A 21,520-nucleotide genomic window follows, 5' to 3' on the forward strand; every position below is an offset into this window, starting at 1 on the left:
GCCCTGACACATTTTGACCCCAAACTGCCTTTACAACTTGCATGTGATGCATCCCCCTACGGGGTGGGGGCAGTTGTTTCCCATATCATGGCCAATGGTGAGGAGCACCCCATAGCGTTTGCTTCACGCACCCTCAGCAAAGCAGAGAGCAGATATGCACAAATTGAACGTGAAGCGCTGGGGATTGTTTTTGGGGTCCGAAAGTTCCACCAGTATCTTTTTGGGAGGAAGTTCATTCTTCTGACAGACCACCGTCCCCTGACAACAATCTTCGGACCCCACACAGGCATTCTGTCCTTGGCTGCTAGCCGCATGCAGAGATGGGCCTTATTGTTGTCTGCTCACACCTATGATATAAAGTACCGGAAGTCTGAGTTGCATGCTAACGCAGATGGCCTGTCCAGGCTCCCCCTACCTGTGGACCATGGTGGGTCACAGCAGGCCGACATCTTCTACTTCAGGCAAGTAGAGGAAGCTCCTATCACATCTGCTCAAGTGAGACGACAGACCAGGAGGGACCCAGTGCTATCAAAGCTGCTAGATGTGGTTATGAATGGAGGATTTGGGGATCTCCCGGAGCTAAAACCTTACATGACAAGACAGAGCGAGCTGTCTGTGCAGGCAGGATGTCTTCTATGGGGACGCAGAGTGATTATTCCACCAGTGCTGCGGAAAAGGCTACTGCAGCAGCTGCATACAGGCCACTGTGGTATCGTTCGCATGAAGGAGCTTGCCAGAAGCTACTTCTGGTGGCCAGGTCTGGATGGGCAAATTGAAGAAACAGCCAGAACATGTCCATCATGTCAAGCAGTTCGCTGCATGCCACAACCAGCCCCTCTTCATCCCTGGGATTGGCCAGGGGCACCCTGGCGACGCCTTCATGTTGACTTTGCTGGCCCATTTGAAGAGAGGATGTTCCTCGTGGTAGTGGATGCACATAGTAAGTGGCCAGAAGTGTCAATAATGATATCAACGACAGCAGAGAAAACCATTGAGAAACTTGGTGAGATGTTCAGTCGATTTGGCTTTCCTGAACAACTGGTGAGCGATAATGGGCCCCAATTTATCTCACAAGAGTTCAAGAGATTCCTCGAGGCAAATGGGGTGCAACACATTCACTCTTCTCCCTATCACCCCTCTACAAACGGACTAGCAGAGAGATTTGTTCAGAGTTTGAACAAGCTTTGAAGGCCTCACAGGGACAAGGCTCCCTTCATCAGCGGTTGAACAGTTTCCTGCTGTCCAATAGAAATGTTCCGCACTCAACTACAAAAGTTGCTCCTGCGGTACTTCTCATGAAGAAACAGCTCCGTACCAGTCTCGACCTTCTGAAACCACCTGACACTAAAGAGACTGTGCTACAAAAGCAAGAAGCCCAGGATGAGAGACGCAAACCAAGATCAAAGGGAAGGATTTTCTACCCAGGTGATCAGGTACTTGCACGCAACTACACCAACGGCCCAAAATGGGTTCCTACTACTGTCATAGCACAGACAGGCCCTGTGTCTTATACAGTCAAAACCTGTGAGGACATTGTCTGGAGGAGACACGTGGACCAACTGCTTGCTGGAGCTACAGCACCTGAGGAAACTCCGCCAGTGAGTTGTGCTGAATCTGGCCAGCAGGTCAGTCCAACTCAACCCACACGCACCCAGGACGCAGCACGTGCTGGGGAGCCCGCTCCTTCTGGTGTTCCACCAGCGGATCCACAAACTGAACTGTTTCCATCCCTGACACCAACATCTGTTCCTGACACAGCCAGTAGGGGTACGCCAGATGGCAGTGCTACCCGCCGCTATCCATAGAGAGAACGGCGGTCTCCCGAACGCCTAAATCTGTAGTGTGACATACCCAGGAGTATTGGGCAGAATAATCCCCAGGGTTATGTCAGGGTCTGAGTAGTCCACCTCATTCCCTTAGAAAAAAAAAAAGAAAAGAAAAGACGGACATTTTAAGTGGTGTATGATATATGATAGCATGGCTGTATAGTTCAATGTTTTGTAATTGTGTTTACATACTTTTACAGTATTTGAGAATTGTTTATTTCTGAAACACAGTGACATGCTAAACAAGTTGGAGTACAGGAGGTGCTTCGTAGTTCTGTTAATCAAATCAAATCAAATCAAATCAAATTTTATTTGTATAGCCCAAATTCACAAATCACAGTTTGCCTCAGAGGGCTTTACAATCTGTACAGAGACGACACCCTCTGTCCTTCAACCCTCGATTCGAGTGAGGAAAAACTTGCCCCCAAAAAAAGCCCTTTTAACAGGGAAAAAAATGCGGAAGAAACCTCAGGAAGAGCCACAGAGGAGGGATCCCTCTCCCAGGACGGACAGACGTGCAATAGATGTCGCATGTACAGAGCAGATCAACAAGATCACAATGTATGCAATTATAATAGATGGTTGACAGGAATGAAAGTACATGAAGAGGTATTACAGCAATAATAATGAAATGCACATAATGGAAATGTGACTACTAGTAATAACAGTAGTAGTGGTTAACGGTAAGGATAGTATGTAGTAATGCATGTTAATGGTACCATACATAACATAACACTTTATGAGGTTGATGTTTGATTTAATTATTGTATGCAGGTGAAGTTGTTCATTAAGTGAGGAGGAGTATGTTATATATTGGGTTGATTAATGACCTCTTACAGACACCGTTGATCTGCAATGACATGTTACATATAACTGTCACTAGAGGGCACTCCTGTACCAGAGTTGAGATCGAGTTGAAATAAAGGAAGATCTGCTCAGTGAAGCAAGAAGTGGTCCGTGATTATATTGGTCTTATAGTATACATTGGAGTAATACCTATCAAGACACAATACTAAACATATACCAAGCCATGATGAGGGCCAGGTTAGACTATGGTAGTGTTGCTTATATGTCAGCAGTAGAGAGTCACCTTAAGAAGTTGGATGTGGAGCAGGCTAAGGGACTGAGGGTATGTAGTGGGGCTTTTAAAGGGGAATTGCCGTTTTTTACAACCTGGACCTTATTTCTAGCATAAAATACAATCATTTACTCACCCAGATAGTTTTGGTGTCATTTGGAGTCGTTCGGACGAAGTTAGATCCAGTGGAGCGCCGCATATATCCATATAATGCGAGTGATTGGGGCACCGAAGCGCAGCCTCTATACAACGCATTATCTGCCGCAAAACTAGTTCATTTCACCAATATTTTGTTATGATACGCTAGTTAAAGTTGCCTTTTAATGACCGATGACTGACAGATTGACTGGTAAGGACAGTAGCCTACAAGCTGTGACTACTGTTACACTACATTAGCCTCAACACAGCGTTTAGCCACAGCAGCAATGCCAGCTGTCTCAAACTAATGTAACGTAACGTGCATTTCAGGATAAGTATAACATGATACCACTTTGTATGTGATGTTAATTTTTTTTATGTGCTTTGCTAAATTAGAAGCGTCCCTGTGTTGAGGTCCGTCTCCAGTCTCTGCTGATGTCTCCTTTTGGCCTCAGTTTTGCTATGATATGTGATACTTTTGGATTAATATTATGGCTGCATTAATATGTGTATGTCATTTTACTGCTGTAGATCTTTAAGGTTGAGCTCATTTTAACTACTTTATATACCGTTGGCTAGTTTAATTTACAGCAATTCATCATATTCTGTGAGATCGTCGTATGATGTAATATGGCTGTCCTGTAAAAAAATATCTCCAAAAAGTCAACTTTTCAGAGCAGGAGAAGTTCACCCCTCGCGTCCAGACTGCGAGTCGCACATGTGCGAAGCCGCCGCTGGCTGATCCCACCCTGGGTTACAGTCAGGGCTGGATGTAAATGTAAATGTTCTTTGTCCAAAATAAATCACTGCACTAAAATAAGTTAATTTGTAGTTCTAAACATATTAAAGGTGTTTTTTATCTCTCCAAAGACGTTATTCCTCTCTCCTACAGCGTCCATTACAATTAAATGCACATGGTCAGTTATGCAAATTAGGTGATGACGTCATCTAGCGACTTCTAGCGACTTTTAGGACAGCCAATAGGGACTTTCCTTACTGAGGAGTTGGCAACACTGGCCCTGCAGTCTGTGAGTGTGGACATTGGGATTGGGCACTTTGGCATTTTGAGTGTTGTGTGCCTGATGCACATTCATGTCAGCTTGCACTGGCGTCACTTGTAACTTCAGAGATGATTTTTAATATCATCGCTTTTACTGTCCCATGTAAATCCAACAGTCAAAGCTGATTTACTAATTTAATCCAGACCAGGATCTTTTCCTAAACCTAACCAAGTTTATTGCCTAACTCTAACCAAACTGCGAAGGCAAAAAAGGGGCAAAATCCATAAAACAAAACTCTTTTTGCATATGGGACCAACCATGCGACCAACCCTGGTCACCCGCATAAAAGATATATACATTATCCACTCAGCCAAATTGTCATAAACTGGGATATTGAGCATTGTTATACTATGTCACTTAAAAGCCTACCTTTCCAAAAGGTTTTCAGGCGGAAAACATCTTATAAAATCACCCAAATGGTCTTATAAGGCAGATTATCACCTTCCGTGCCCAAAGATATGAGGTCAAATACACAAATTATCAAAAAAACAAAGTATGGCACAGGCTGAGACTTTCATGGAGCTCGCCAAAGTGACGTGCTGCTGCCCATCTTTCTTGCCAGTGAAATGTTATTTAATTTTGCGGATGGACAGTTAAAAAACAGGGACGTCTAGTCTAGGGCATTCAGTTTAAAACATTAAAATATTAACTAGAATCATCAACAGAATATGAGGAAACGACAATTTTGACATTATGTCAAAGATTTACTTTGTACTGTGTTGCAGAGATGTCCACTTAAATTAGTATGCCAACCAGTTGGGCACGGCCCACCTTGTCTAATAACACATTAACTTTACCTCAAGAAATGTAATATTTTTACACCTATTTTCCTTACTAAACAGAAAAATATAACTGTACAGTGTTTAAATTCAATTTTTCCTCTTTTACAAGACTAAGACAAGCTTAATTGTCTTGTAAACTGATTGTCAACCGCTAATACTAGATGCTGATGCCCAACTCTCTCCCGCCTGTGCCCTGTACACCTCTCCTATCCCCGGCTGCCAAATCTTCTCGTTTATAGTCCTTATTGGAGCCACTGTAAATCACCTCTGTAGGCTACTGTATCCCTGTCTTCAAACTGACATCTGTCGGTCTTAGAGACTGTGTTTGGTCCTAGCCTGGTGTCCACTGAGAGGCTGCTGAGCTGAGGCTGCTGCAGTGACTCCCTCTTGACCGAGGTCACAGTACAGGCAAACTCCAGTCAGTTAAGACCACTAACTCAACCACGGTGAACTGAACTAACTTGCCAACTGCAGCTTGTTCCTACAGCCAATAAGGAGCTACAGCAGAGTATAGTCTGCAGCAGTTAGCAGTTATGCTGGCAGCTATTTTTTTGGAACTACTTTCAAATTCTGGCCATTACAGTTAATAGCCACACATGCTGAGAGCAAACTCAAAGCTCCTGGTCGGCATGTATTTTCTTTATTTCTAACACCTATCTTCATGCTGATGCACGCAGAGCATATACAGGCATAACGAGAAATATATGTGCCCGATTTATACACACACAGATTTACACATTCATGCACACAACACACACCCAATTACCAATTGGGCTCACCTAGCCTTAGCACTTAGACTCTACTATCTTCTTCACTCTTCTTCCTATCCTTCCTCATACAGGAGATATGTATAGAGAAACTAGATACATATATGTGTAGATATTAAAGTGAAATGTAGGCCTAGTGGTTTAGTATATCATGATGTATGGTACAGCAATATAGCTCAGAATAAGATATATGATAACTATAGTTTGAGCATTGTATAGCAATAAAGTAATAATGATATAAGCGTATTATGTCATGCAATATTAAATATGTTTGTTTGGATTCTTTGCAAGTCTGATGAAAACCAATGAGAGAAAGAGAGTAATGTGTCTCAAGTGTCACTGACAATTGGGAATTGGGTGCGTGTTGTGTGCATGAATGTGTAAATCTGTGTGTGTATAAATTGGATAAGAGGTGAATCATCTTCCAGAAACTGACACAAGTCCAGTTGCCTACGATATAGCACTTAGATTTACCATGACCTGAATGACTGAGAACCTTCACCAACATGATAGTGGAGAAAAGTTAAAGACATGATTACAGCGCCTGCCAGTTTATTATTTGAAACAATGTTTTTGAGATAAAAAACAAAAATGAGGCAAGCAATGGGAATCTGTTAACTTTGTATTTTCTTTAATAGTGTACTATTTAATATTAAAGTTTGGGGAGGATGGAGAAGAAAGTTGCAAGGAAAAATTAAGAAAGTAAAAAGAATGGCTGTTCAGATTCAGCTCTGTGTTGTTTGTAGTGTTTCTGTAATTTAGTTGTTCTTTTGCTCTTCTTTATTCCAGAAGCATCAAAACATGCACAAATAGTTTGATTATCTAGTCAGTACCCTTGACCAAAGGCACTGGCTAAGATCTGGAGTTGGTCCCCGGGTGCAAGGGTTAACCGGTGCCCACTGCTCCCTCAGGATGGGTTAAGTGCAGAGTACCAGTTGCACTATATTGTACACTGTGTGTTATTTAATCAAATAAAGATTCTTCTTCTTCTTCTTCTTCTTCTTGAACTGAAACATGCAGTGTTCCTTTATGGGTTGAGAAAATTCTACTACTTCTTAAGCTAAAGGAACTACTTATAAAACCCTCTTATATTAGCTGGAAAATGCATTATATCAAACCTGAAAACAGGGCTGTTTTTCTGGCACCAGTGAGCAGTTGACTTTTTAGTGATAGGCCTACGTGATTCTTACAGGACAGCAATGCTACAAATATGCAATGATCTTATAGAATATGAGGTATTAAAAAAATATTTTATTTCTAATATTTAGTTGGACCACCTTTAGCTTTGATTACGGCACACGTTCACCATGGCATCGTTTTAATAAGCTTATGCAATGTCACAACATTTTTTTCTGTCCCGAGTTGCATTAATTCTCCCTAAGATCTTGTATTGATGATGAGCGAGTCAGCCGCTGCATTGTCTTCTCCAGCACATCCCAAAGATTCTCAATGGGGTTCAGGTTCTGGACTCTCCATGTCCATCTCCAATCCATGTGTGAAAACGATGTCTCATGCTCCCTGAACCACTCTTTCACAGTTTGAGCCCGATGAATCGTGGCGTTGTCATCTTGAAATATGCCTGCACCATCAGGGAAGAAAAAATCCATTGATGGAAAAACCTGGTCATTCAGTATATTCAAGTAGTCAGCTGACCTCATTTTTTGGGCACACAAAGTTGCTGAACCTAGACCTGACCAACCGAATTCCCCCACAGGCTTGTACAGTAGGCACTAGGCATGATGGGTAAATCACTTCATCTGCCCCTCTTCTTAACCTGATGCACCCATCTCTCTGGAACAGGGTAAATCTGGACTCATCAGACCACATGACTTTTTCCATTGCTTCAGAGTCCAATCTTTATGCTCTTTAGCAAATTGAAGCCTTTTTTTCCGATAAGCCTCACTGATAAGTGGCTATACAACTGTTTCGTCCCAATCCCTTGAGTTCTCTTCTCATTTTGCATGCTCTTATTTTCACTATTAAACATAGCCATGAGTTCTACCGTTGATTTTTTACAATTTCATTTCAGCAAACATTTAAGTGATCTCTGATTGCGATCAATCAGGTTTTTTTTCTGACCACATTTCTTCCTCAAAGATGATGGTTCACCTCTATCCTTCCAAGTTTTAATAATGCGTTGTTCTTAACCCAATTTTTGTAGTTTCAGTAATCTCCTTAGTGGTTTTCTTTGCTTGATGCAGGCCAAGAATTTGACCCTTCTGAAACAGAGTAACATCTTTTCCTAGATCACAGGATATGTCTTCTGACATGGTTGTTTAAGAAATGAGAAGCTACTCACTGCAGCAGTTAGGGTTAAATAAGTTGTTGCCAGCTGAAACATATTAATCACTGCAGTAATTATCCAAAGGAAAGCTCTTACCCTATTTGCTTAGTTAAATCCAGGTGGTGACTTTTTTTTTTGGCCAGGCAGTGTAGATTAAACTACATAGTATATAAGAGTGATTTTATGTCAACTCAGCCAGAATTCAGAGCTTTTTCCAGTTCATGTTATGAATTCTCTATAAAAGAAAAAAAAGTGCTATAGCTGTAGTCCAAATACTTTTTCAGTAATGATTTTTTTAAGTTTGACCCTCAACTATATTTCATAATTTTTGCGACTCGTCGTATTTGTTATTCTAAGCCTCACCAAAAACCATTCTGAACAACTGCTTATTTTTCACTGGACTGGGTTGAAATTTGTCCTTAGCATCCAAGAAACACTAAGGAAATTAGCTAAATTAAATTGTGAAATAATGTGTGTATTGAGCTAAGAAACTAAGATTAATATTTTCATTAAGACACAGGGAACAAGATAACCTCATCTAGTATGCACCAAATTAAGCCAAAAAAAAAGAAGATTTGGTAAGCCAAGCTGGGAGAAGTTGTGATCCTGATGCCGAATAATGTAGTCTTTGCTGTGCAGTGTAGCAGTGGGGCAGGTGCTCCTTTGTTCACATTACAGTCAGCAGCTCAGCTCTGACTTGCTTCGTTGCTGCTGTTGCTTGTAAAGTTAGCTAGCAGAGTTGTGTCATTACAGCTGCGGGCGCTAAATCTGTTCACACTCGGTTAGCTGTGTACTTACAGTAGCTAACCAGGAATCTTAGGCAGGAGTAGAGATGGGAGAAGAGGAGGAGTGAGTTAGACCAGCAACGTGCCAATGGAGATGGCCTTGCAGGTCCAAAGGTGAGTGGACAGAAGCTGTCCAGATTATGTGACAGAGAAGCAGAGTGGTGGTGGACTTGGGGAGTAAGAGAGAAATTAGGAGTAGGAGTTGGGGAGGGGAGAGATGAGACTGCAGAGGAGGAGAGGTCAGCAGGGAGAGATCAACAGGGAGAAGACAGCAGAGGTCACAGTCAGTAGAGATACTGTGGGTGAGGGTGTGAGTGGATGGAGAAGCCACTTGGTGAAAAATGTCTTTTCTTGTTCTATTCGTCTTCTCTTCTTCTGGCATAATTTAGAGGACAAATATGCTGGAAATGTGTTTTTCTTTTTTGGAATTGCTCTTTACTTGTGCCGTCATCTCATCTGTGATATTCTGTCCATTTTATTAACCAACAGAGCCAAGACAGGATGACCCAAACAGAAAAGAACTGGACAATGGAAAGCACAGAGCAATTAGAAGACCAACAAACAAACTACTTAAAAATCAAAAGGGAGACTAGACAATTGACATGTCGAGTAATAGAGGAGATCGAACAACTCTGGGAAGAGGCACAAAGAGACAGAAAAGAAATTGACTTCCTGAAGACAAAGACAGAGCAGCAACAGGAAGAAATTGACACACTGACTGCTGAAAAACACGAGTGGTCCTTGTTAATAAAAAGACTGAGATTACAGATGGAAAATGTTATTGAGAAACTCAAGGAGAATAAAAATGAAGCCACTCAAGAAAAAAATCAACTTCAGAAAATGTGTGCTGAAATATACCAAGAGAGGGAAACTCTGGAAAGAAGATATGATGAGATCATGAATGAACAACACAAGTTGGAAATGATCAAGTATGAGAAGACAAAATCACATGAAAGTAAGGAGCCCAAAGAACCCATCGAGCAGATAAAGGGAGGGCAGGAGGTAATGGAGAGGCTGATGACTGACAGTCTATTAAGTCTAATGAATAAAAATAACAAAATAATACTTGAAGCAAGCCACGCTAAGGAACAAATGGAGAAAAACCTGGCAGACATAAAGCAAGAGTTAAAGAGAAATAAAATGGATATTACTCAACATAGAAATCAGATTGAGCACATCAAACATAATATGAATCTAACTATTAACAGGATGAAGCATATTCATAGAGATGTTCAAATGTGGAAAGTCACAGCCACTGAGATTGAAAGCAGAGGAAGACAGAAAGGAGGAAAAGACACCTTTGAAGCTATGAAGATAAAACTCAGCAGAATCCAGGAAGGGATGGAGGAACTTTGGGATGTGCTGGAAGTTGAGACTGTGGGAACGAAGCAGCAGCTAAAGGCAGAGACTGGTCAAATGGAAAGCATGAAACCTGATTCTCAAAACCAAAGACAAGACATTGATGTAAGCATTAAGATAACACAAAGGGATAAAGAGATGGAGTGTGATATTCAGAGGCAAAAACAAGAGCTAGAGAACAAGTTAGCACAGGTCCAATCGGAAAGAAATGAGATAGAAAGAATCAAAACAAAAATAGCGACAGAGAGAGAAAACATTGAGAGGGACAGGCAGTTGGCTAAAGCAGAAATGGATGCAATAAAGAGTTCGAGGGAAAGTACTGAAAGGCAAAAACAGGAGCTGGATGACAAGTTACAAAGGACAAAGAAAGAGATGAGAGAGATGGAAGTAATGAGTAGTGAGATTGAAATGAAGAAAAGTGAACTGTTGAAAATGAAAAGAATGAGCAGGAGAAAAAAGGAAGAGATCAGCATGATGAAGAGTGAGATTGAAGCGGCTAAAGACATGGAAGAAAGACGAGATAAGACGGCGGGGCAGAGGTCAGAGCAGGATCTGCAGGTGAACATGGAGGACAGATTTGACGAGCAGAAGATAAGACAGGGTGACAGAACCAGAAAAATAATACAACACGAAGAGTATCCATTTGAGGAAGACAACATGGAGACAAGCACCAAGAACGAAGTGAATAGTGGCATGCAGAGAGTAATTCTTGAAGTAGAAGAAATCAGAATGATGCTGCGTAGAGTGAGAGAAGATGCGGAGCACAGCAGGAGAGACATTACAGAAGAAAAGAATCAAATTAAATGGATGAATTTTCAAGCAAAAAAAAAGAAATGGGTGTTAAACCAACAGCTAGAGAAGACCATGCAGGAGAAGGATGAGTTAGAAATCATTAAGATAAAGATACAACAACAAAGGGAGAAGGTTGAAAAAAAACTGGAAGATATAATAGTTACAATTCTTCAGACTATGGGTGGGATGAAAGATAACATAGAAAAAGATGCTGTAGAGATTAACAACACCCAGGTGCAGATGCTCAAAGCCCAAAGGAAGATAAAGGAGAACAAGGAAGAAGTCAAAAAACACATGGTAGGTGAATCTTACTTTTTTTTTTCTTTTTATTGTTGAGTCAGACAAATCAATAATGTGTTTGTGTCTGTCTCTTAATACTTTCTGACTTCCCTCTCTCTATATATAACATGTTTATCAAACATTACTCAAATAGGAGGAAATAGTTCATTTGTGGACTATTTTCAGTGTTGGATTAATACACATTTGGTACTTTAGTGACTGTACATATACCCACATCACACCTCAACACACCTCAATGCTTTACAAGAACTACTTGAAGACCAAAGAAGACCAAGTAGTCCTGACTGTCATGGACTTTCCTCCACAGTCACCTGACTACATTCTGTGACATCACAAGGAGCTTTGTAGAACACTGTCAAATCATGCTGGAATAACACGAGTTATCAGATTTTTCACATACTTGTGGAGTCCATCCCAGCTTGAGTGCATGCTATCGCTTATGGTCATATTTATACATTTTTTATGTACACAAATAATAATAATAATAATTACAAAAAATAGGCCTACATCTACAGAGCGTGTAGAAAGGTGCATTTAAAGTAAAATAATCTATTTTCCTTAAATTTTTCCAATGTTATTGTATTATTATTAGAGTGTAAATTAATAATAATAATAATAAAAATGTGTTGAGTCAAAATGATTGTTTTGCATCGCTACATAGCATTAGCAAGGTTACCGTTTGTCCACTAGCGTTAGCAATGTTAGCTAATGCAAAAACCTGGCAACTATTAGAAGGGGCAGATGATTCGAACAACAGCGGTGTTGTGATGTGAATTCAGTGAGGGGGGGATCAGAATCAGAATCAGAATCAGAAATACTTTATTATCCCAGAGGGTAAATTGTTTACGTTACAGCTGCTCCCATTCAAAGTTCAGAATATGCGGAAATAATAATAATAATAATAATAATAATTAATCTATATATAAACAAGAACAAGAACAACAAAAACAAAACAAAAATACAAGAAATGTACACTCCACTAAAATAAATATACATATATACAGAGCAATAATGCCAAAGTTGAAAACTTTGTGTCTGACACTGGTGTTATCAATAACAACTTTAAAGCAAGATTTTCGGAAATTTACGGACATTTTTTCAAAGATTCAACTTTTAAACTCAAACCTCCATGATACACACATAATACTTGTTAGTAGGATACATTCTTTGTTACTTTGAGTCCACATGGGATTGGTTGATGCGAAAAAGGAAAGAATACCAAAAGGCTTATCCTTTGACCCACATTTGTCCAAATCTAATGTCATTATTTTCCCACTTGAGGACTTTGAAATAATGTGACATGGAGTTACAGCGCAGCCAGCCTAAAAGTAGCATATTAAGCGTATTGTTCCTTTACATTACATCTTGCATCTGAACATTACCCATTTAAATATTTACATTAAACCTTTTTTTAATGACCTACATTTTTCATTTAAATGCAATGCAAATTTTTACTTTTACTTAAGTAAAACATTTGAATAATACCTGCCTTGGGAAAATGGCAATGGGTTTAATGATTCTGGGATTTTGGGGTTTATACATCCCAGAATCATTACCCACTACCATGTTCCTATGGCAGGTAGCAGCAGTGGAGGAATTATTCCCATATATCTGACTAAGTAAAAGTAGTAATTTTATGAAATTGTGACATTAAACAAGAGTATTTCTTTGGATGGAAACAATGACTATTCTTTCTTTCTTTTTTATGAAGGATAAGGTGACTTCCATGAAAGCTCAGGTCAACAAATGGATATCAACAGAATCTGCAATCAAAAAGGCTTTTTCAGTCAATGCATCTAAACAAGGACCAGAGAAAGAAACACACAGATACTCTCTCAAAGATCAAACATTTGAAATCCTGTCAAACAAAGAAGAAGATGAAAATCAAAGTGAAGAAATAAGAAAACAGGTGTATATGCATTTAGAGCACAAACAGGGACAAGACCTCAATTTATTTGGTGTGGACATTATAGAAGAGCAGAATGTTTTCTTACGGATGCAGACAGAAATTCATCAAAACATATTAACGGATGATGATCAGACAATGAAGGCTTCAATGAAGGTAAGAGAAAAGGTAAATGTGGAAAATCAGATATCCAAACTCAAGGAGAGAGAGGGGAAAATTAGTGAGCAAATAATGTATGCTATGAAGAACATGGAGGACAGAAATGAGGAGGTAAAAAGGCTTATTATAGAAATAAATAACCTGCAGAGCCAGAGACCAGAGACTAAGACTGGGCTACAAAACACAGTCAGGGAAACTGGGGATGTAGAGGACATAGTGCCTAGACTCCTGAAAGAAACAGATTACAAAGACCTTTTGAGGGTAATCACCAATGTTTTAAAATATGAAAATCAAGTGCAAAAAGAGGATAATGGCAATATGGTGAGACAAGAATTAGCTGACAAGTCTGACTTGAGGAGATTGGATGTTGAGAAGCAAAAACAAATTAAGGAGTCAAGAGAAGATCAACAAATACATCCTGAGGAGATGGATGGAGGTGCTTCTAAAAAGGACACCAGAAGTGCTGATTTACAAAGATTAAGGGCAGAGATTTATAGAACACAAGAAATCATAAGATTAGTGAAACTAGAATTTGAAGACCAAATTGAAGAAAGTAACATAAATAAAGATCATAAGGATGAAGACAATGCAATTGAAGGATTGCTAGAAGACATAAAACAATTTCAAGAGCTTTTGAAAATGTTCAAAACTGAAATGAGGAAACATGAAATGCACCTGAAAGAAGAAATGGGCAACATGAAATGGATGCAAACTGCAGCAAAGAAACAGAGAAGAGAGCTGGATCAGAGGTTAGAGAAAACATTGATAGAGAGAGACGAACTACATATTTTAAAAATAAATGTCAAGAGGCTAACTGAAGTGACTGGACAGAAGTTGGAGAAAATGGCAAAATTAAAGTGCACCATTGCAAAAATGTCTGCAAAAAGCAGAAAGAAAAGTGAAGTCATCGAGATAATTTTGAAAGAGACCAAAGGAAAACTGAGACAGTTAGAAGACCTTAACTATACAATCAGGGCTGCAAAACAAGACCTGGAAAACAGCTATCTCTTAATATCCCAAGAAAGAGCTGAGCTTGAAAAAATGAAGACTGAAATGAGGCAGCAAAAGCACAGAAAATCTTTCTTGGAAAATACTGAAGGAGAGAACAGAGACTTAAGGAAACGTGTCAGAGCGGGAACAGATAAAGAAATGAAACAATTGACAAAAACCAGAATGGCCATAGAACTGCAGGAAATGGAAAAGGAAACTGTCAGACTGAGAAAGAAAGGGAAACTGGACTTGGAGTTGATGAGGTCTGACATCCAGAAACAAACTGATATATTAGAACAGCAGAAACAGAATATAACACAGGAAAGAGACAAGCTGGAAAATACAAAGGCTGAGCTAAATAAGAAGAAAGAACATGCAGACAGTCTGTTTCATGAGATACATAGAGAGAAAACCAACATTAAAGATCTGACTCTTCAGGTTGAGATGGAAAGAGACAAACTTGAAAATGTCATGAACATGATGACCTTAAAACAAAAAGAACAAGAACTTGTGGAAGGCGAGTTCAAAAGACTAACAGAAGAACTCCAAACCAGTAAGAACAATTTGGAAACAGAAAGACAAGAACTGCAAGTTCTGAGGAAGGATCTCCTCGAGAAGAAAGAAGAGATTGAAGCTGCCAGGAACAACATCAGTGAAGAGAGAGACAAACTCAATAAGAGGGAGATCAGTTTTGACTTGGACAGACAAGTACTTGAGAATGAGAAAGATCAAATGAAAGGAGAACTCTCTGAATTAAAAATTAGGGAAGAACAGTTTATGAGTATCATACAAACTCTGAGAAGAAACCTGCAAGGGCTGAATGAAAAGGCACATGGAAACATTAAAACCAAAATGTCCAAATTAGATCAAAACAATGAAGAAGTCCAAAGATTATGCCTTGTATTGGAGCAACAGCTGGAAGCCTTTCATCAAGAGAGAGACCAGATGTCGGTTTACAAGAAGCTCATACAGACAGAAAAGAATGACCTGAGACGTATCCTGTTAGACATGGCCATCCGGAGAGAACAGATGGAAAATCAACAGACGCGATGTCTTCTGTTGGAAAAACAAGATATTGAAAAACAGACGGCAGAGCTGAATCAAGAGAGGGAGGATCTGAATAAAGTCAATGAGATGATGAAGAAAGAGAAACTGGACTTGGAGCTGATGAGGTCTGACATCCAGAAACAAACTGACATATTAGAACAGCAGAAACAGAATATAACAGAGGAAAGAGACAAGCTGGAAAATACAAAGGCTGAGCTACATAAGAAGAAAGAACATGCAGACAGTCTGTTTCATGAGATGCATAGAGAGAAAACCAACATTAAAGATCTGACTCTTCAGGTTGAGATGGAAAGAGACAAACTTGAAAATGTCATGAACATGATGACCTTAAAACAAAAAGAACAAGAACTTGTGGAAGGCGAGTTCAAAAGACTAACAGAAGAACTCCAAACCAGTAAGAACAATTTGGAAACAGAAAGACAAGAACTGCAAGTTCTGAGGAAGGATCTCCTCGAGAAGAAAGAAGAGATTGAAGCTGATATGAACAACATCCGTGGAGAAAAAGAAAAAGTCAATAAAATGAAGACTGTATTTGACAAAGAGAGAGAAATGCTTTTGAAAGAAAAGGACAGAATGGAAGACAAACATTGTGAACTGAAGATGAGAGAAGATCACCTGCTGAATCAAATGAAATCTATAGACACTGTGAGAGTAAAACTTCAACAGCTGAATGAAAGGATGTGTGAAGACATGAAAAACAAAATGGAGACTTTGCAACAAAACAATGAAGATGTTCTATTGCTGTACACTGTATCTGAACAAAAGCTGGCAGAACTCGATGAACAGAAAGAAAACCTGGCTTGTTACACTGAGCAGTTGGAGAGAGAAAAGGAAGGTCTGATAAGTATAGTGTCAGACATTGTCAGCCAGAGAGAAGACATGGAAAATCAATGGAAGCAAGGGTTTGAGTTGGAAAAAGACCGTCTTGAAAAACCGAAGTCAGAGCTGAATCAAGAGAGGGAGGATCTGAATAAAGTCAGTGAGATGATGAAGAAAGAGAAACTGGACTTGGAGATGATGAGGTCTGACATCCAGAAACAAACTGACATATTAGAAGAACAAAAACAAATCATAAAAGCGGACAACGACAAGCTGGAAAATACAAAGGCTGAGCTACAAAAGGAGAAAGAACATGCAGACAGTCTGTTTCATGAGATACATAGAGAGAAAACCAACATTAAAGATCTGACTCTTCAGGTTGAGATGGAAAGAGACCAACTTGAAAATGTCATGAACATGATGACCTTAAAACAAAAAGAACAAGAACTTGTGGAAGGCGAGTTCAAAAGACTAACAGAAGAACTCCAAACCAGTAAGAACAATTTGGAAACAGAAAGACAAGAACTGCAAGTTCTGAGGAAGGATCTCCTCGAGAAGAAAGAAGAGATTGAAGCTGCCAGGAACAACATCAGTGAAGAGAGAGACAAACTCAATAAGAGGGAGATCAGTTTTGACTTGGACAGACAAGTACTTGAGAATGAGAAAGATCAAATGAAAGGAGAACTCTCTGAATTAAAAATTAGGGAAGAACAGTTTATGAGTATCATACAAACTCTGAGAAGAAACCTGCAAGGGCTGAATGAAAAGGCACATGGAAACATTAAAACCAAAATGTCCAAATTAGATCAAAACAATGAAGAAGTCCAAAGATTATGCCTTGTATTGGAGCAACAGCTTGAAGCCTTTCATCAAGAGAGAGACCAGATGTCGGTTTACAAGAAGCTCATACAGACAGAAAAGAATGACCTGAGACGTATCCTGTCAGACATGGCCATCCGGAGAGAACAGATGGAAAATCAACAGACGCGATGTCTTCTGTTGGAAAAACAAGATATTGAAAAACAGACGGCAGAGCTGAATCAAGAGAGGGAGGATCTGAATAAAGTCAATGAGATGATGAAGAAAGAGAAACTGGACTTGGAGCTGATGAGGTCTGACATCCAGAAACAAACTGACATATTAGAACAGCAGAAACAGAATATAACAGAGGAAAGAGACAAGCTGGAAAATACAAAGGCTGAGCTACATAAGAAGAAAGAACATGCAGACAGTCTGTTTCATGAGATACATAGAGAGAAAACCAACATTAAAGATCTGACTCTTCAGGTTGAGATGGAAAGAGACAAACTTGAAAATGTCATGAACATGATGACCTTAAAACAAAAAGAACAAGAACTTGTGGAAGGCGAGTTCAAAAGACTAACAGAAGAACTCCAAACCAGTAAGAACAATTTGGAAACAGAAAGACAAGAACTGCAAGTTCTGAGGAAGGATCTCCTCGAGAAGAAAGAAGAGATTGAAGCTGATATGAACAACATCCGTGGAGAAAAAGAAAAAGTCAATAAAATGAAGACTGTATTTGACAAAGAGAGAGAAATGCTTTTGAAAGAAAAGGACAGAATGGAAGACAAACATTGTGAACTGAAGATGAGAGAAGATCACCTGCTGAATCAAATGAAATCTATAGACACTGTGAGAGTAAAACTTCAACAGCTGAATGAAAGGATGTGTGAAGACATGAAAAACAAAATGGAGACTTTGCAACAAAACAATGAAGATGTTCTATTGCTGTACACTGTATCTGAACAAAAGCTGGCAGAACTCGATGAACAGAAAGAAAACCTGGCTTGTTACACTGAGCAGTTGGAGAGAGAAAAGGAAGGTCTGATAAGTATAGTGTCAGACATTGTCAGCCAGAGAGAAGACATGGAAAATCAATGGAAGCAAGGGTTTGAGTTGGAAAAAGACTGTCTTGAAAAACTGAAGTCAGAGCTGAATCAAGAGAGGGAGGATCTGAATAAAGTCAGTGAGATGATGAAGAAAGAGAAACTGGACTTGGAGATGATGAGGTCTGACATCCAGAAACAAACTGACATATTAGAAGAACAAAAACAAATCATAAAAGCGGACAACGACAAGCTGGAAAATACAAAGGCTGAGCTACAAAAGGAGAAAGAACATGCAGACAGTCTGTTTCATGAGATACATAGAGAGAAAACCAACATTAAAGATCTGACTCTTCAGGTTGAGATGGAAAGAGACCAACTTGAAAATGTCATGAACATGATGACCTTAAAACAAAAAGAACAAGAACTTGTGGAAGGCGAGTTCAAAAGACTAACAGAAGAACTCCAAACCAGTAAGAACAATTTGGAAACAGAAAGACAAGAACTGCAAGTTCTGAGGAAGGATCTCCTCGAGAAGAAAGAAGAGATTGAAGCTGCCAGGAACAACATCAGTGAAGAGAGAGACAAACTCAATAAGAGGGAGATCAGTTTTGACTTGGACAGACAAGTACTTGAGAATGAGAAAGATCAAATGAAAGGAGAACTCTCTGAATTAAAAATTAGGGAAGAACAGTTTATGAGTATCATACAAACTCTGAGAAGAAACCTGCAAGGGCTGAATGAAAAGGCACATGGAAACATTAAAACCAAAATGTCCAAATTAGATCAAAACAATGAAGAAGTTCAAAGATTATGCCTTGTATTGGAGCAACAGCTTGAAGCCTTTCATCAAGAGAGAGACCAGATGTCGGTTTACAAGAAGCTCATACAGACAGAAAAGAATGACCTGAGACGTATCCTGTTAGACATGGCCATCCGGAGAGAACAGATGGAAAATCAACAGACGCGATGTCTTCTGTTGGAAAAACAAGATATTGAAAAACAGACGGCAGAGCTGAATCAAGAGAGGGAGGATCTGAATAAAGTCAATGAGATGATGAAGAAAGAGAAACTGGACTTGGAGCTGATGAGGTCTGACATCCAGAAACAAACTGACATATTAGAACAGCAGAAACAGAATATAACAGAGGAAAGAGACAAGCTGGAAAATACAAAGGCTGAGCTACATAAGAAGAAAGAACATGCAGACAGTCTGTTTCATGAGATACATAGAGAGAAAACCAACATTAAAGATCTGACTCTTCAGGTTGAGATGGAAAGAGACAAACTTGAAAATGTCATGAACATGATGACCTTAAAACAAAAAGAACAAGAACTTGTGGAAGGCGAGTTCAAAAGACTAACAGAAGAACTCCAAACCAGTAAGAACAATTTGGAAACAGAAAGACAAGAACTGCAAGTTCTGAGGAAGGATCTCCTCGAGAAGAAAGAAGAGATTGAAGCTGATATGAACAACATCCGTGGAGAAAAAGAAAAAGTCAATAAAATGAAGACTGTATTTGACAAAGAGAGAGAAATGCTTTTGAAAGAAAAGGACAGAATGGAAGACAAACATTGTGAACTGAAGATGAGAGAAGATCACCTGCTGAATCAAATGAAATCTATAGACACTGTGAGAGTAAAACTTCAACAGCTGAATGAAAGGATGTGTGAAGACATGAAAAACAAAATGGAGACTTTGCAACAAAACAATGAAGATGTTCTATTGCTGTACACTGTATCTGAACAAAAGCTGGCAGAACTCGATGAACAGAAAGAAAACCTGGCTTGTTACACTGAGCAGTTGGAGAGAGAAAAGGAAGGTCTGATAAGTATAGTGTCAGACATTGTCAGCCAGAGAGAAGACATGGAAAATCAATGCAAGCAAGGGTTTGAGTTGGAAAAAGACCGTCTTGAAAAACTGAAGTCAGAGCTGAATCAAGAGAGGGAGGATCTGAATAAAGTCAGTGAGATGATGAAGAAAGAGAAACTGGACTTGGAGATGATGAGGTCTGACATCCAGAAACAAACTGACATATTAGAAGAACAAAAACAAATCATAAAAGCGGACAACGACAAGCTGGAAAATACAAAGGCTGAGCTACAAAAGGAGAAAGAACATGCAGACAGTCTGTTTCATGAGATACATAGAGAGAAAACCAACATTAAAGATCTGACTCTTCAGGTTGAGATGGAAAGAGACCAACTTGAAAATGTCATGAACATGATGACCTTAAAACAAAAAGAACAAGAACTTGTGGAAGGCGAGTTCAAAAGACTAACAGAAGAACTCCAAACCAGTAAGAACAATTTGGAAACAGAAAGACAAGAACTGCAAGTTCTGAGGAAGGATCTCCTCGAGAAGAAAGAAGAGATTGAAGCTGCCAGGAACAACATCAGTGAAGAGAGAGACAAACTCAATAAGAGGGAGATCAGTTTTGACTTGGACAGACAAGTACTTGAGAATGAGAAAGATCAAATGAAAGGAGAACTCTCTGAATTAAAAATTAGGGAAGAACAGTTTATGAGTATCATACAAACTCTGAGAAGAAACCTGCAAGGGCTGAATGAAAAGGCACATGGAAACATTAAAACCAAAATGTCCAAATTAGATCAAAACAATGAAGAAGTCCAAAGATTATGCCTTGTATTGGAGCAACAGCTTGAAGCCTTTCATCAAGAGAGAGACCAGATGTCGGTTTACAAGAAGCTCATACAGACAGAAAAGAATGACCTGAGACGTATCCTGTTAGACATGGCCATCCGGAGAGAACAGATGGAAAATCAACAGACGCGATGTCTTCTGTTGGAAAAACAAGATATTGAAAAACAGACGGCAGAGCTGAATCAAGAGAGGGAGGATCTGAATAAAGTCAATGAGATGATGAAGAAAGAGAAACTGGACTTGGAGCTGATGAGGCCTGACATCCAGAAACAAACTGACATATTAGAACAGCAGAAACAGAATATAACAGAGGAAAGAGACAAGCTGGAAAATACAAAGGCTGAGCTACATAAGAAGAAAGAACATGCAGACAGTCTGTTTCATGAGATACATAGAGAGAAAACCAACATTAAAGATCTGACTCTTCAGGTTGAGATGGAAAGAGACAAACTTGAAAATGTCATGAACATGATGACCTTAAAACAAAAAGAACAAGAACTTGTGGAAGGCGAGTTCAAAAGACTAACAGAAGAACTCCAAACCAGTAAGAACAATTTGGAAACAGAAAGACAAGAACTGCAAGTTCTGAGGAAGGATCTCCTCGAGAAGAAAGAAGAGATTGAAGCTGATATGAACAACATCCGTGGAGAAAAAGAAAAAGTCAATAAAATGAAGACTGTATTTGACAAAGAGAGAGAAATGCTTTTGAAAGAAAAGGACAGAATGGAAGACAAACATTGTGAACTGAAGATGAGAGAAGATCACCTGCTGAATCAAATGAAATCTATAGACACTGTGAGAGTAAAACTTCAACAGCTGAATGAAAGGATGTGTGAAGACATGAAAAACAAAATGGAGACTTTGCAACAAAACAATGAAGATGTTCTATTGCTG

The 21,520-nt window shown here is 39.3% G+C and overlaps 1 protein-coding gene across 1 annotated transcript in view; it reads left to right on the forward strand.

The window, feature by feature from the left end:
• The window catches only part of LOC311269560 (uncharacterized protein), a gene marked incomplete at its 3' end in the record, with an annotated part of 36,755 nt that extends 21,021 nt beyond the window's left edge, over nucleotides 1-15,734 (forward strand). The window contains exons 2-4 of the mRNA XM_084373774.1: nucleotides 9,211-11,169; nucleotides 12,884-15,574; nucleotides 15,711-15,734. Of these exons, the coding sequence (XP_084229900.1) occupies nucleotides 9,211-11,169; nucleotides 12,884-15,574; nucleotides 15,711-15,734 (4,674 nt within the window). The remainder of the gene's footprint in view (nucleotides 1-9,210; nucleotides 11,170-12,883; nucleotides 15,575-15,710) is intronic.
• Nucleotides 15,735-21,520: the final 5,786 nt, after the last annotated feature.

This window comes from Pagrus pagrus (genome assembly GCF_965226575.1).
Source record: "Pagrus pagrus genome assembly, chromosome: 14".
In the NCBI taxonomy this organism is placed as follows: Eukaryota; Metazoa; Chordata; class Actinopteri; order Spariformes; family Sparidae; genus Pagrus; species Pagrus pagrus.